Source organism: Mycosarcoma maydis, chromosome 7, assembly GCF_000328475.2.
Source record: "Mycosarcoma maydis chromosome 7, whole genome shotgun sequence".
NCBI lineage: Eukaryota > Fungi > Basidiomycota > Ustilaginomycetes > Ustilaginales > Mycosarcoma > Mycosarcoma maydis.
Genome location: NC_026484.1, coordinates 519,504 through 534,455, shown reverse-complemented (window position 1 = coordinate 534,455; position 14,952 = coordinate 519,504). Strand labels below are relative to the sequence as shown.

Genomic DNA, 14,952 nt, shown 5'->3' with positions numbered 1-14,952 from the left:
CCACGTTCAGGCTGTGCACAGACTTCTCAGATATGCACACAGAAAGCCACTCAGCACCTCCTTTCTCTTGTCTCTTTACACACCCCTCGCACATCATTCCGCAGCACAGCCACTCGTGGAGATGCTAGGACCGGTATCGCTTCGCTCCAAGCTGAAATATAGCGTGTGATTCAGCAGATCACCCTAGTGCCGCGTCTGCTTCGATACAACGAGCGTGGCTACCTCCTCTTTGCAATACATAATGTCAGCCAGCGATCGTCATGCCGCCTCTGATAGAGCTGCTGGTCGTTCGGTGCGCTCATGGCTCCGATCCTTGCTTCAGGGACCATCGGATCAACATGCAGATCGGGGAACCTATGCCTCCTCACAAGGCTCCGCAGTCGTCTCATCCACTGGGCCAGCCTCAGTCGGCACGGATATGATCTCCTTCCATCATACATTCGAAGACGTAGAGCGTCCAAGCTTTGCTCCTCCGCCAAGATCTTTCAGTGGTGGCTCCAGCAACGGCTCGCTCTCCTACGATGCGGCTGCCAAGAGGACATTGGCACAGCCCATTGCGACACCCCGTGCCGGTGCAGCACACAGCTCAACGAACCTGTTGTCCGCCAACAGTCTAGCCACGTCACCAAGTCCCAGTGCATCACCACCCAAGAGCCCTCGCATAGCACGCACACTGACGAGTAGTGTTGCCTCTCTCACTGATCGGTTGCATCACCAACGGCGTGCCAGCGAGACATATCGCAGGATGAGATCCGGCAGCACGTCGGCAGAAGTGGATTCACAGCAGATCGTACTTTCTCGCAGCTTGTCTAAAACCTTGGACAGAGATTCACCATTGCTAGCGTCTCCTTCTGCGATCTCGGAAAATGAGCCGGTCTCCTCACCTCCTCCAACTCATTTGAGTCACGACAGTCAACTATCCCCGACAGGATCCTTAGCTAACCCTTCCGATAGCAATCGATACGGCCCCGAGACCTCAGGTGTCCGACGATCCGATTCCAGTGGCACTACAACTGCAATCGGGGAAAGTCTTTCGCCATCGCAAAGCTCTGCTGGTGCAGCTCCATCGACTTGTGAGGCAAGTCACGAATTGCTGCTTCCTGAAGGCGAACAGATGCTCAAGGTCACTCACAAAAAGGTCAAGCCACGCACCTTTAAGCTCGATCCAGATCGCGGCCAGATTCTGTGGGAATCAAAGAAAAACAATCGCGTCAATCTCGAATCGATCCGCGAAGTCCGTTTTGGGCCCTCTGCTGCCTCGTATCGCACATCCCTCAACATCTCTTCGGCACACGAGTCGCGCTGGCTTACCATTATCTACCAGAATAATGGCATCTACAAAGCCCTTCACCTCATTGCCCTTTCCGATCAATCGCTCTCGAGATGGCGAGCCAGTCTGCTCCATCTCCAATCTCTGCGAAGAGAGCTTCTCGGCGCAGTTGGCGCTTCCTCGAGCCTTGAAAATCGCCGTCACCTCTGGATGCGCCATCACTGGAAAGATGCAGACGAGTCCAACGATGAGAAGCTTTCCATCGAAGAAGTCATACTGCTTTGTCGACGTCTAGGTATCGAGTCCAACAAGGCTCACCTTCGACGCTGCTTCAACCTTGCCGACTGGCGCAATCGCGGCTTTCTCGATTTTCAAGACTTTCAGCACTTTGTCTCGCTGCTCAAGCAGAGAGCCGACATTGAGACCATCTTTGCTGCCTGGGCGGACCAGCCTCTGGAACAGCCTCTGGAACAGCTTCGACGAGGGTCTGGCGTAACTAAGGATGACCACGACCTTCGAGGACAGGCACCTGAGCTCGAGGGTTCTCCGGCCCTGTCAGACGCATCAAGCGTCGATACCCAATCTTGCCCTGCCCCTTCGGTCATGCAAACTAGCCGGGTGATGGGGCCTGAGCCGTGTAGAACCCAAGCTATGTCGATAGACAGTTTCCGGCGCTTCATTCGTGAAGAGCAAGGCAATCACAACTTTTCTAACGGTCAGATTGACGATCTCTTCCACCGGCACTGCAACAGTCGCCTTTCAAGCTCGCATCACGCCGATGCCCCTACCGAAAGGGCCCAGATGGACTACGATGGCTTTCTTGATTTTCTTTCTTCATCTGACAATCCACCCTTGCTAGACCAGCTTCCACTCTTTTCGACCATTGTTTCGAACCCTGTCGATGCGACTGTGCTGGGCAGACCTCCATGTTCGGGCTCGATAGACGCAGTCGAGTATAGTGACACACAGCAGTGTTCGCAGCAGCAAGACACAGACGCCAATCAGTGCCCACAGCAACGCACACCTTCGCGTGCTTTTGCCAATACAACTGACGAGCTGATCGCTGCAGGGGCAAGCGATTCGATGGCAAACACGAGAAAGGTGGCCGCCCATCTACGCAAGTCGACCATCCAGCACGACATGACGCGTCCTTTGAGCGAGTACTACATCAGCTCGAGCCACAATACTTATCTCGTCGGAGGACAGTGGAAAGGAGACAGTACCGTCGAGGGTTACATCCGCGCTCTTCTGCAAGGCGCACGTAGCGTCGAGCTCGACTGCTGGGATGGTCCTAACAACGTGCCGCAGATCACCCATGGGCGTACCCTCACCAGCCGGGTGCCCTTTCAGGACGTCATCAGCGCTATTGCTCGCTACGCCTTTGTCACGTCACCTTATCCTCTCATCCTCAGTCTCGAGGTACATGCCGACCCACCGCAGCAAGAGGTCATGGCACGTATCCTCATAGATACGCTTGGTGAAATGCTCTTGAGCCAGCCGATTGACTCTCAGACTTTGCCCGGCTCGACTGACGAGCTTCCTTCGCCTGAGAAGCTCAAGTTCAAGGTATTGGTCAAAGCGAAAAATGTTGCAGCGGCTGATGGTCACCAAGCGCTCCCCCTTCCAAAGGCGGCCGATGGCTTGGCTTTGTCTGCTAAGCAGAAAGACGGCACCGATGTGATTCCCACCATGGTGCTCGAGCCGCCAACGTCTGCAACAGATACCACCAGCACGACCGACTCTGAGATTGAATCGCGTCTCACCAGCGCTAAGCAGCTCGTTTGCCGCGTCACCAGGCGCAGTCATCGAGTCCAAGCGACATCGGCAGGTCAAGCAGGATATCGTTCCGGTGATGCATCCGATGATGGCACTGCTAAAGCAAGTTACGAAACCCCAGGTAATGGCAGTCGAAGCAGCAAAGCAACGAAAAAAATGATGTCGACCGCGCTCGCTTCACTGCTCATTTATACAATCGGCGTCAAATGTCGCGGTTTCAACAAGAAGGAGTCTTATGCTACTCAGCATATGGTCTCCTTGTCGGAGAAGACTGCCCTCAAGATGATCCGCGATCCCATTTCCAATGAGGCACTCATCAAGCACAACCGCTCCCATCTTACGCGTATCTACCCCTCGATGATGAGCTTTGCGAGACTGCACGCCAGTCGAAACTTTGTTCCGCTTGACATGTGGGCAGCCGGATGTCAGCTTGTGGCGCTCAACTGGCAGACGACTGATTTAGGCTTTGAGCTCAATCAGGCCATGTTCAGCCGCAACGGCCGATGCGGATACGTGCTCAAGCCAGCAGCGCTACGCACCAAAGAGCACGGCAAAACGCTTCAGGGAAAAGTGGTGCGCTTTCAACTCGATCTTCGCATTGTATCGGCGCAGCAGTTGCCAAAGAAGAATAAAGCTGGTGCGAGCAAGGACAAAGACAAGGACAAGGGGCATAGCTACCACGACAACCGCGAGCCGATTGACCCGTTTGTGGTAGTCTCCTTGCTGACGCCTGGTTGCTGGGGCAAGCAACCCAAGGGGCTATTGCAGAAAGCGTCGACGCCGAGAGAGGCGAAGGAATTGCCCTTGTCACCAGCTCCGCCCGTAGATCACTGCGAAGCGGCCCCTGACAGCGTAATACAGACCCGGCAAACAAGCGTTTCTGAACAGAGTTCAGGCGATGGCACCATTGCAGCAGCTTCAAGCCATACAGATAAGCGCCTCCAGCATTCAGCCGACGTTGGTTCCTCCTCTGAACCCTCGCCAGGGCCACAGAGAGCTAAGTCATCGGCAAAGACGACAGCCTTAGCGCCGACTCACCTTCTTCGCACTCCAACGGTGAAGGGCAATGGCTTTAGTCCGGAGTGGCATACACACATGAGCGTGCTCATCGACGTTCCCGCCGGGGCCAGTAATGAGCTTGCTGCGCTGGTCGAAGCCAGCAAGGCCTCTCAAGGCGCTGCCTTGACGTATCCGGAGCTGGAACGCCTAAGTCGTGGTCTTTTAGACCTCTGCTTTGTGCGCTTTGAGGTTTTTGACGATGACTTGGACGATGACGTTGCTGAAGAACAGGCTACATCAAGGACAACACGAGGTTCTGAAGACACACTGGCTCCGACCCCATCGATCTCGACTGCCGTCGTCGAATCTGGCTCTCGACTCTCTTTGAACCCAACGGCAGCGATTCGACAAAGCAACACCGAAGCTGCTGCGGATGACGACGCTGGAAGCAAGGCGGGTAGTGAAACCTCGTCTACATCATCCACATCGTCGATCGACGCTGAGAGTGTAGCAGCTTATTCAGTATCGGTGGGTGCTCTACAACAGGGCTACCGTCATCTACCGCTGTACGACCATCAGCTCTCGCAGTTCCTGTTCTCGACCCTGTTCGTTCATTCAAGGTTGCGTCTGGTTGGACTCGTTGATGGCGTTGCACCTGGTAAGCAGTCATGAGTGGCAAGCCAGGCTGCAGTAGATACGGGGTTTAAAATTCTCGGCTAGATCCGCACCTCAAACCATATCGGTGTGCTCACAACGATCTACATGGGCCAGAATCTGAGCTGTGTTGACGCCGGCTAGCTCGCAAGTCACGCGATTGCGAACGGAGGCGTCACGAGGGCCTTTTCTTCGTCCGTGGTCAGTGCTTGCACATGGTTTTCATGCTTTTGATCTACATGTCATTCCTTGCTTTGAAACAACAATTCAGCTAGAGCGTGATAAGGACAGACTCACGACTGTAAAGAGTTGTTTAACCTCAGACCAAGCGTGAACAGGCGATGCTTGTGACATAGAAATGGAACGGTCATAATATTACATATAATTACAGTGTAACAAGATATATGCACCTGAAAGCATTGGTAGTGTAGTGGTATCACGGGACGTTGCCAGCCCGCCTTATTCAAGGCTTAACCACGAATTCGTCCCGACCGGGGTTCGATTCCCCGTCGATGCATACTTTTTTTGCCCTTTCGACAGAGTTTCTTACGATTCTGTAAGTTTTGCTTAAGCTGTGTGCGAATAGAGAGGAGACTCTCTTTGGTAATCTTGTCAGCTGCAACACTGTTTCGAGCAATTGCGGTGCCCATCCTCCTTTTTCGGCAGGTGTCGAGGACACGCAGACTCTACTCATTCCCAAATCATTCACAGATTTGGCGAAGTTGAGAGACAGGTTTTCGCTAACTTAGTGTTACTATTTTCGGCGAGGTTTACAGCTTCATCCTGCAACCAATTCTACCTGTTCATATAGGCAGGAGTTGGAAGCGGAGGCGGTGCGTGGATTTCGCGTAGTTAATTCGGCGTCGGAGCGGGAACTTGGATCGAATGGAGCAAACAGCATAACGTTACAGCAGGAACGCGATCTTGTCGAATTCAAAATCAACTCTAGAGAGCAACACCTCATCAACCAAGTAAGAATGGTGCAGTAAGAGAAAATGTTCTGACACTCATTCGAAAACCAAAACGGTAGGCGAAAGGCACGAGGAGGAACGGGACGAACTCGTGACTGACTTGCAGATGAAGCGAGGCACTGCAGCAAGAAGAGCAAATCACTAAGTTACATTCACGATTATTCGTGTTTCGTGATTCGTGATTGTCGTTGGGAATTCTGTTTCAGGTCGACTCACGCACCGCGTCTTATGTGTTACTGTCGAGTAAGAAACTCAGCGCTGAAGACACAAGACGAGCAAACTCTAAGTTACCCCAATCCGAAACGGGTTTGACTTTTTTGAGCAAGCAGAGATAATCGAAGAAAGTTAACGCTGAGTTACAGATTTGACTGGCAGAGTCACAACACGCAGGGGAGCAACGGAGACGAGAGACAAAATTTCAAGCGGCGAAACTCGTGACTGATTCGCAGGCGAAGGGACTATCTAACTAACTTACAGTATTAAGCTAGTTATTTAAAGACAGCAACAGGCCTGCATTGCATGCACGTTGTCGATCGCTCTTCGCGTACGTGTTGATCCTGTATGATTTCACGCTCCGCTTTTCCAGGATGTAGAAGCAGAATAAAGCGTCAAAACAGACAGTCGTGGGTAGTTGTATCGGTTTTAACGTGTCGTTGATCCGATTCGCCGAGCACCTCGATAGTCCGCACCCGCCGCTGATACCTACCAACATTGTAACTCAAGCACCAAGGTGTGGAACGGTGCGGCGGCTGCCAAAGTGGGGTCACCGAAGCATCTACACAATAGACTGCAGCGTCAGGGCGGAGGCGCTTACGAGCAGTGTGTTGTGCACGAGCTGCGTCGTGGCGGTGGTACCACAGTATGGTGGGTTGATGCTGTTTCCCCCTAGACCAGTCGTGAATAGCCTCGGATCCTAAAAATGGTGGTTTGGCTGTGCTACCATCTTGGATGTCATCGTTGTCCTTCCTCTCATCACCTCATCTGCTCTTGTACGTGTCCCCTCCGCGCTTTCGATCTTCCTCTCACTCCCGGTCTCTACGTAGTTCGCTCCATCTCGCAAAAGTTCTATATCTGAGCGCTCCTCCAAAAACGGACCACCTTCATTTCCAACACACGTTTAGACAGCAGAAGCCTCAAGGAAAAGCCACCAAAAGCATCTCATGAGACTCTCATTGCTAGCACTCTGCTCTGCGCTTGTCGTTGCAGCTGCGAGTGCACACATACCCAGCCTCAATGAGGCATCTCCATCGTCCTCATCGCTGCTATCTGCACGACCCGATTCGGTGAGGTCTTCCGTGTCTTCCGCAGGCGACATATCATTACACAAACGAATGGAGGATGTCGAGGTGGAAGAGATTGATGTCGAAGTGGACGAAGGAGAGGATGACCAAGAGTACGACAACGCTGCTTCTGAAGGCAGCACGCTCGAGCAGCGGAATCAACATGATAAAAAGACGCACCATCGCTCGGACAAACAAGCTGGACGTCGCCGCAAATCGCATAACCGTCATAAACACCACGACAACCGTAAACGCCCCTCGAAAGGCACATTTAGTGGCAAAGGTACCTTTTTCAAGCCCAATCAGGGTTCTTGTGGAAAATGGAACACGGCCAACGACAAGATTGTAGCGCTGTCCAAGGACATCTATCAAGGCGGATCGCACTGCTTTAAGAGGGTCAAGGTCTGTCACGGTGCGAGATGCGCCGACGCGACGGTGGCGGATTTGTGCCCGGGCTGCAAGCCTACCAGCTTGGATATGACACCTTCGCTGTTTAAACAGTTGGCGAGTTTGGAGGCTGGAGTGATTGATATCAAGTGGTCTTTCGTATAGCATCTTACCAACGCATAAGGTATGGCTGGCAATGGAGCCGTTTGGGGGTATTTTCAAAACAGCCTCGCCGTCAACAGCTTGGCTTAGAGCACGAGGTTTCTGCATGCCATCTACTCTGCCCCTCCCTCTTCCACCTATCCGCTCTCTGTTTACTCCGCCGTTTGACTTTCACCTCTTACCATTAGCGTTCTTACATCCTCGGAATGATCCTCCTTTTCGACCAAAGTGTCATCCTCTCAGTGATTTCTGCAGTTTCCCACTTTCTGTCTGTGTGATACTACAAATCGGTAAAGTGACCAAGGCACGCATCTCTAGTGACCACTTTAAGCGAGCTGTCTCGGCAAGCGAGATCAACGAGCCTTTTCTTCTCGTTCAAGACCAAGGAACGATTGTACAAGCACTTGTCGTCTGGCGAGCAGCCACGTCATGTCTATAAGAACCCAAGGTCGAGAAACCTCTCGTGCTTCAAGGTGCGACATGGCGTGGGCTATCTGAGAGGTCGCCGCTTTGATCCAGGGCGCCAAACGAAAGGCGAGACTAAAAAGTCACGTTGACGTGGCAAGCTTGTTTACTTTGAAAGTAGGGCGATTCGTGGCTAGGGTTGACGATCCCACGTGAGCAGTTCTTGATTCACTCACGACTTCGTTCATCTCTAAACTCTCGTGTCCGTGACTCGCGACTCAAGAGTCGAAACCAAGCATGTTACGCCGCGCTTGTAGCATCTGATGTCGAACAAACCGTGAACACGAAACACGAAAACGATCCGTCTCCCGTCTCCCGTCTCGTGTCTGTGGTGTCGGTTCCGCCCCCACTTTGACCGGCTCACTGCGCTTTCGTTTCGTTCGGTTGAACATGTCAGAATCACGAATCGTGAAGGCAGATGGACCGCTTCACCTCTCGAAATGTTGCACCAGCAACTCGAGAACCCGAGTTTGGTGGAATGCACCAGGTCACACTGCAAAGTGCGAACTCTCTGCCCACTCTGTCCGTTTCTAACAACGGACTATCGACTAGAGTCATAGCCACGATAGGAGCAGCATTGAGGCCAGGTCGTTTCCAGGCTTAAAGGTAAGATTCGTGATTGTTCGGTCGAGAGGATGTCTGATGGTGCGGAGGAGTAGCTTAGTGTGAGCGATGGGGAAATACAAGCCACTGGATTGGCTGAGAAAAGATTCATCTCGGCTCGGCGAATTGCTCGGCACGGGGACGGATCTGGTCAAAATAGACAGACAATAAGAATCATGAATCGTGAATCGGCAGCGGTAGCCAGCAGACAAGCCGATGGAATTACAAATGCCCGCGCCAAGCTCGTCCCCCACCCGCTTCAGTTGCTCACCCCGCGCCCAAAAATGTGGAGATGTCCACCAAGGACCAAGGACTGAGGACCAAGGACCGAGAACCAAGAATCAAGAACCAACAAACAAGAACCAAGAAGCGTGGACCATAGACAGTGGACGGTGCCTGGCTATGTTGGTCTGTTTGTGCAACTTGTCTTCGGGGCCAGCAAGCGACGTTTGTAATGTCAAGGGCGCTCGCTGATCGTAGGCCGTCATAAAACATAGGCACGTCAGTTTTGAATGTCATCTTCTTACCCGTTCACCTTCTCCATTTACCTCGATCCGGGCGCGGATCTTCCTTTTACACAACCCAACCCAAATCACAACCATGGTCAACGGAGAAGTCGAGCTGCGCACAACTTCGCGCACCAATGGTGACGCTCCCGCCCCGATCCTGAACAGGATCAGTCGATACATCACGCAATCCTCCGACAAGGGAGCTGCTCAATCCATGCTTCACGCGTGCGGTCTTTCGGTACAAGACCTCGACAAGCCCCAGGTTGGCATCTCATCTGTATGGTGGGAAGGCAACCCATGCAATACTCACCTGCTCGAATTTGGCCGCAAGATCAAGCAAGGCTGCGAAGCGGAAGGTCTGGTGGGCTTGCAAAATAACACGGTGGGCGTTTCCGATGCCATCACCATGGGCGGCCCCGGAATGCAGTATTCGCTTCCTTCGAGAGAGCTGATCGCCGACTCTATCGAGACGATCACCCTCGCGCAGTATCATGACGCTAATGTGTCCATCCCCGGTTGTGACAAGAACATGCCTGGCTGTCGTACGTATCAACTCTTTTCGAAGCTGATCGAGCTGATACAGCAGTACTGACTCTCTTATTCTGTTAAACGGATTTCTCTTTCTAGTCATTGCTGTGAGCAAAGAACCTTGTGCAAGGTAGCTGCTCGTTTGTGGTGTTGTTCTGGACTTGCTGACGTTGTGTTTTTTGTGTGATTTGTTCATTGCGTCGAATTGCAGTGTCTGCGTCACAACCGCCCATCAATCATCGTTTATGGCGGCACGATCCAACCCGGCAAGCACGGAATGGACATACCCGCTCTTGGAAGGAAGAAGGGCGACCCATGCAATGTCGCCGACAATTTCGAAGCGACAGGAGCTTACGCCAAGGGCCTCATCACGGCAGAAGAGCGTGTCGACCTGATCCGCAACGCCTGTCCCGGTCCTGGTGCTTGCGGAGGCATGTACACCGCCAACACCTTGTCTATCGCGATCGAAGTCATGGGGATGGGTCTCCCGTTGACCAGCAGTACTCCCGCTGTCTACCCTGAAAAGATGCAAGAATGTCTGCGTGTTGGAGCCTACATCAAGAATCTGCTAGCCAAGGATATCAAGCCTCGCGACATCATGACCAAGAAGGCTTTTGAGAATGCTATCGTGATGACTCATGTTCTTGGTGGCTCGACTAATGCTGTTCTCCATCTCATCGCTGTTGCACGTGCTGGCGATATCGACATTACCATCGACGACTTCCAAAGGCTCGGCGACAAGACACCCATGTTGGCCGACGTCAAGCCATCGGGCAAGTATTACATGGAAGACATTCACAAGATCGGAGGTGTTCCTCGTGTGCTCAAGTACATTCTGGAGAACACGGATCTGCTTCATGGTGACGTGATGACGGTGACGGGTAAAACGATGCGCGAGAATCTCGTCGATGTTGAACCACTGGAGTTTGAGACGCAAGATATCATCCGACCTCTCAGCAACCCTATCAAGGCAACGGGCCACCTGACCATCATGCGTGGATCGCTGTGCCCCGGCGGAGCTGTGTCCAAGCTGACGGGCAAAGAGGGGCTGTACTTTGACGGCAGCGCTGTTGTCTTTGACTCTGAAGACGGCATCACCGAAGCAATCGCAGAAGGCCGTGTCAAAGAAGGCAGCGTTGTCGTCATTCGCTATGTTGGACCAAAAGGTGGTCCTGGTATGCCCGAGATGCTCGGACCAACCGGTGCGATCATGGGCGCAGGTCTCGGAAAAACAGTAGCGCTCATCACCGACGGTCGTTTCTCTGGCGCTTCGCACGGATTTTGCACAGGACATGTTGTGCCAGAAGCAGCCCTGGGAGGACCGATCGCGCTCGTACAAGACGGAGACAGGATCACTGTCGATGCCAACACGCGCGAGATCAACTTGCACATCAGTGACGAAGAGATGGAGAAGAGGAAACAGTGGTGGCTCAAAGAGAAAAAGCCTACTCTGACAAAGAAACACAAGCGCGGTTGGCTGTACAAGTTTGCAAGGGATGTACAAAACGCTTCCGAGGGTTGTGTTACTGATCGCGATCTGTTTTGACATGGCTTCCAGGAACATGGAATAGCAAGATCTAGTGATTTTGACTTGACATGCTGTGTCGATTGTCGAGGTCGATTGTCATTCACGGATGTAGTGGTTGACATGGGTGAGCGTGAGGCGCGAGATGAAGCAAGCGTGTGAGCGAGATGAGGTTATGCAAGCCAAGAGACGTGGGGAGAGCTCACACGTCAAGCCTTCACGATTCACGATTCGTCATCCACGATTCACGATTTATTGTTCGATTCAATTTCAGGGTCCTGTTCAGAAGAAAAAAAAACGCTTTACTCGTGACTGTAACGAGTGCGAGCCAAAACGTTGGCTCCATCACGTTTCGTCTCGACATGCTCTGAAACCATTTGTCCAGTCAAGATCGTAGCGTAAGAGGCCTGACATAAGGCTCGGGCGATATCCGTAGTCAAGATGTCATTTGGATTCCAGTTCGACGACTCCGAGATGGACGAGGAGTACATCTCGGGCTCGCTCTCTTCAATCCAGCCATCTGCAGCATCAACGTCGACTTCAACATCAGCTTCGTCTACCACTACCGCAGCACCGTTCAAATCGCACTCGCTGCGTGAAATGTTGCAGAACTTACCTTCAAGAATATCTTACTCGGCAATCGACGTAAGCCTACCGAGCACAAGCCGAGAAGGAGAAGGAGAGGGAGGAGGAAAGGGCAGAGTACAGAGATTGTTGAGGCGGGATCTGTTTGATGCCCGATTTCAGATGCTTATTGACGAGGAAGAAGACGAAGCAACCGATAGTGGTACAGCACAGAAGAGTACACGGCAGCAGATGGTCGACGGAAAAGTGGACGCGCACTCGGACTTGGTACCAGGGGTATACGAGGGCGGACTGAAAACGTGGGAATGTGCACTGGACCTCGTCGAGACGCTCGATGCACTGCACTCGACCGCATCCCACAACGACTCGTCCCGCTCCACTTGGTCCCACAGACTGTCAGGAAAACACATTCTCGAACTCGGCTGCGGAACGTCTCTGCCATCCGTGTTCCTTCTAGATCAAGTGCTTCGCGACGATCCTTCCACGCAACCGATCAATCTCAACCTGCATCTCGCCGACTACAACGCTCAAGTATTACAACTCGTGACGCTTCCCAACCTCATCCTTGCCTGGTACGCGTCTCCTGCAGCATCCCACTATCGATCTACCACTGAAGCAACCCACCTCGTACACGAACGCAACGAACTCGTGCGTCGCGGACAAGACCATTTCCATGCCGAAGACGAACTCGCCATTACAGACCAACTCGTAGCCGCTTTTGATGAGTCTCTCAAGTCGCGAGGCATCCAGTTGAACTTTTACTCGGGCGCTTGGAGCAACTTCCCATCGTCGCTCTTTGGCGATGGTGGCGTGCACAAGATGGATATCATTCTGACCTCCGAGACAATCTACTCGTTACATTCGTTGCCCGCATTGGTGGAGCTCTTGAGTCGATACACACAGACAGAAGCGCAACACCAGCCAGCGTTGGTTCTCGTCGCCGCAAAGGTGATCTACTTTGGAGTAGGCGGTGGCGTAGAGTCTTTCAAGCAAACGTTGGCCGAAATGCACCCAAGCGCCACAGTAGAGCCAATCCATAGCGTGACAAAGGGCGTTGGCCGGACCGTTCTCTCGGTAACATTCTAGTATCACACGCAACGTTCAAGGACTTGGTTTCTGCTTCAGGCGACTCCGCCATCGCGGATTTGTACCTCGTACATCCCAAAATCACACACCTTTTCGTTACCATCACGTTTCGCATTTGTTGCTTCTTCTCGCCATTACACGAAATCATCTGCCAACTCACCCGACCATTCGAGCATCGCCTGCACCCACGTGGCAATCGGTTTGTGAGCATGCCAGATCTCCCTTGCCGTCTTCTGTCCCGCCGCACGCGTAAAGACGTACCATCCAAACAGAACAAAGTCGGCATGCGTAGGTTGGTCTCCACCGGCCAACCAGACTGACTGTCTAGTTCGACTTGCACTTCTACCATTCGATGCACTGCCTTCCGTCGACGTAGAAGTTCCTCCACCACTGGCCGACGCAATTGGATGACTCGGCGTGGAGTCTGCTCCGCCTTCGCAGGTCAATATGGCGTTGATCACCTCCAATTTTGCCACTGCTTGCTGCACATGTACATCCCTTTCCGCTTGGGTCATACCTGACACCTTTGCCCATCTCTGCCTGCCAATCTTGACCTCGGCAAAGTATCTCGCCGATTCTTCGTCCAACATAGCATGGACGCCCTTTTGCGCGAGCGGGCCAATATGCGGGGCCAAGACAGTCTTACCAAACTGATTCAACATTGCAGCCAACCTCTTTGTCGCTGAATCACCAAAGATCTTCCAACCATCCGGGTGTCTCCTCTCGAGGTACTCTGCGATGTTCCACGAATCGACAATGTGCGATCCGTCGCTCAACTCCAGTGCAGGGACGGTGACGTTGTCGGCGATTCGGGAGGCGAGTTCGTTGCGAATTTGGATGAAAGAGAGACGCTGACGTTCGTAGCCGATGTTGAGCAATTTGAGGTCGAGCAAGGTTTTGACGGTATGGGGTGAGAAGCACGCTTTTCCGCTGGGCTTGTCAGTCAGATCGAAGAGGACCAGACCGGAAGAGGTGGTGCCGAGAGAGGTGCTGTCGGCTTCAGTGGTGCGTGAGGCGGGTTCGTCGGCCGTACGCGCTGCGGCTGGAGGTGGCACGGCCTCGTTGACCGAAGCGTCGGCTGTGACCCTGGCAGTGTCGTCACAAGCAGTGGTGCGTACGTTGGAATCGGTTTCAGAAATATTGAGGTCTTCGATACCGCTTTCCGAAGCAGCGGTGGTGGTGGGCACGGTGGAGAAGTCCTCTTCGGTGTCAGCGGCCGAGCCAGCTCTCTTGACAAACGATGTGTCTTCCATGGTGCTATGTGATGATGATAAGAATTCGACGATGAAGCAGAAGGAGCGCCGCACTTGTTGACAGTCACGAGTACAGATGGGTTGAATATGGTGGTGAAACAGTCGAGAGTGTTAAAGAAAGTCGCCACACAGTTCTATTGGGCAAGTGCGCCAGGAATACATACACAGTCATCAAGCCGATCCCTAAGCCAACAGTCACGAGGACAGTGAATCACGAATCTGTGAATCACGCATCACGAATGTCATGGAACACAGAGCTCCGCTGAACAGCGTCAAGCTAAAAAGAGGCATGCACAGACCCAAATTCCTTTTCTACCTGCCGCTTGAGCCAATTCGCACACATTAGCCTTTCGTACTTGGTAGAAGCCACTCACAACTCGCCTTGAGGAGTGTTTCCATGCCGTTCGTCAGTCAGACACAAGCTGTCCTGTAGTGAGACATCGTGTATCTTGCGCGCCCTCTTCTACCGCGTGATATCTTTCTAGCAGTGCCGCTGCACGCCGGCAAACATGGTGCCCGTAAGTTGGTTCGTGTGGGAGCTGAAATCGTGAATCGTGAATGTCTGTGCGGACGAAGGGCTCAGGGCAACTGAAAACCCGTCTTTCTCGAAGGATCACATCACTTTTGCTCCACATGAAATCAGCCGCAATTCACCACTCGTGACCGTTGCACGGGCCAGCAGCTCTGAAGCACCAGTTAGAGTCACGGGTTTCGTGATTCACGATTCGTGATTTTCAGAAGAGAGTGTCAGACCGGCCATCAATTTCACGCTTGGCGTGGAAAAAACAGACTCGTGACTTCACCACTCAACCATAAAGGGGAAACCTGCTACTTACATCATCAGAATGACCATCAGAATGACCATCAGAATGACCATCAGAATGAAACTAAGGTCGCTA

At 52.7% G+C, this 14,952-nt stretch overlaps 5 protein-coding genes and 1 non-coding gene across 6 annotated transcripts; 5 read left to right on the top strand and 1 right to left on the bottom strand.

Annotated features, from left to right (window-relative positions):
- Window positions 1-241: 241 nt before the first annotated feature.
- On the top strand, window positions 242-4,717 carry UMAG_02982 (uncharacterized protein; the record flags this gene model as incomplete). Its single annotated transcript, XM_011391072.1, has 1 exon — window positions 242-4,717. One exon carries the CDS (start codon window positions 242-244, stop codon window positions 4,715-4,717), a length of 4,476 nt encoding a protein of 1,491 aa, XP_011389374.1.
- Window positions 4,718-5,115: 398 nt separating this feature from the next.
- Window positions 5,116-5,216, top strand: UMAG_16051. Its single transcript has 2 exons — window positions 5,116-5,151; window positions 5,182-5,216. It is a non-coding gene; the product is annotated as a tRNA-Gly (tRNA).
- A 1,614-nt stretch (window positions 5,217-6,830) lies between these two features.
- Window positions 6,831-7,502, top strand: UMAG_02981 (uncharacterized protein; the record flags this gene model as incomplete). Its single annotated transcript, XM_011391071.1, has 1 exon — window positions 6,831-7,502. The coding sequence occupies one exon, from the start codon at window positions 6,831-6,833 to the stop codon at window positions 7,500-7,502; it is 672 nt and encodes a 223-aa protein (XP_011389373.1).
- A 1,665-nt stretch (window positions 7,503-9,167) lies between these two features.
- UMAG_02980 (putative dihydroxy-acid dehydratase) lies at window positions 9,168-11,150 on the top strand (the record flags this gene model as incomplete). The annotated part of the gene is made up of 3 exons (XM_011391070.1): window positions 9,168-9,618; window positions 9,704-9,711; window positions 9,816-11,150. 3 exons carry the CDS (start codon window positions 9,168-9,170, stop codon window positions 11,148-11,150), a joined length of 1,794 nt encoding a protein of 597 aa, XP_011389372.1.
- Window positions 11,151-11,570: 420 nt separating this feature from the next.
- Window positions 11,571-12,800, top strand: UMAG_02979 (protein-histidine N-methyltransferase; the record flags this gene model as incomplete). The annotated part of the gene is made up of 1 exon (XM_011391069.1): window positions 11,571-12,800. The coding sequence occupies one exon, from the start codon at window positions 11,571-11,573 to the stop codon at window positions 12,798-12,800; it is 1,230 nt and encodes a 409-aa protein (XP_011389371.1).
- Window positions 12,801-12,934: 134 nt separating this feature from the next.
- UMAG_02978 (uncharacterized protein) lies at window positions 12,935-14,053 on the bottom strand (the record flags this gene model as incomplete). The annotated part of the gene is made up of 1 exon (XM_011391068.1): window positions 12,935-14,053. One exon carries the CDS (start codon window positions 14,051-14,053, stop codon window positions 12,935-12,937), a length of 1,119 nt encoding a protein of 372 aa, XP_011389370.1.
- Between the last annotated feature and the right edge of the window lie 899 nt (window positions 14,054-14,952).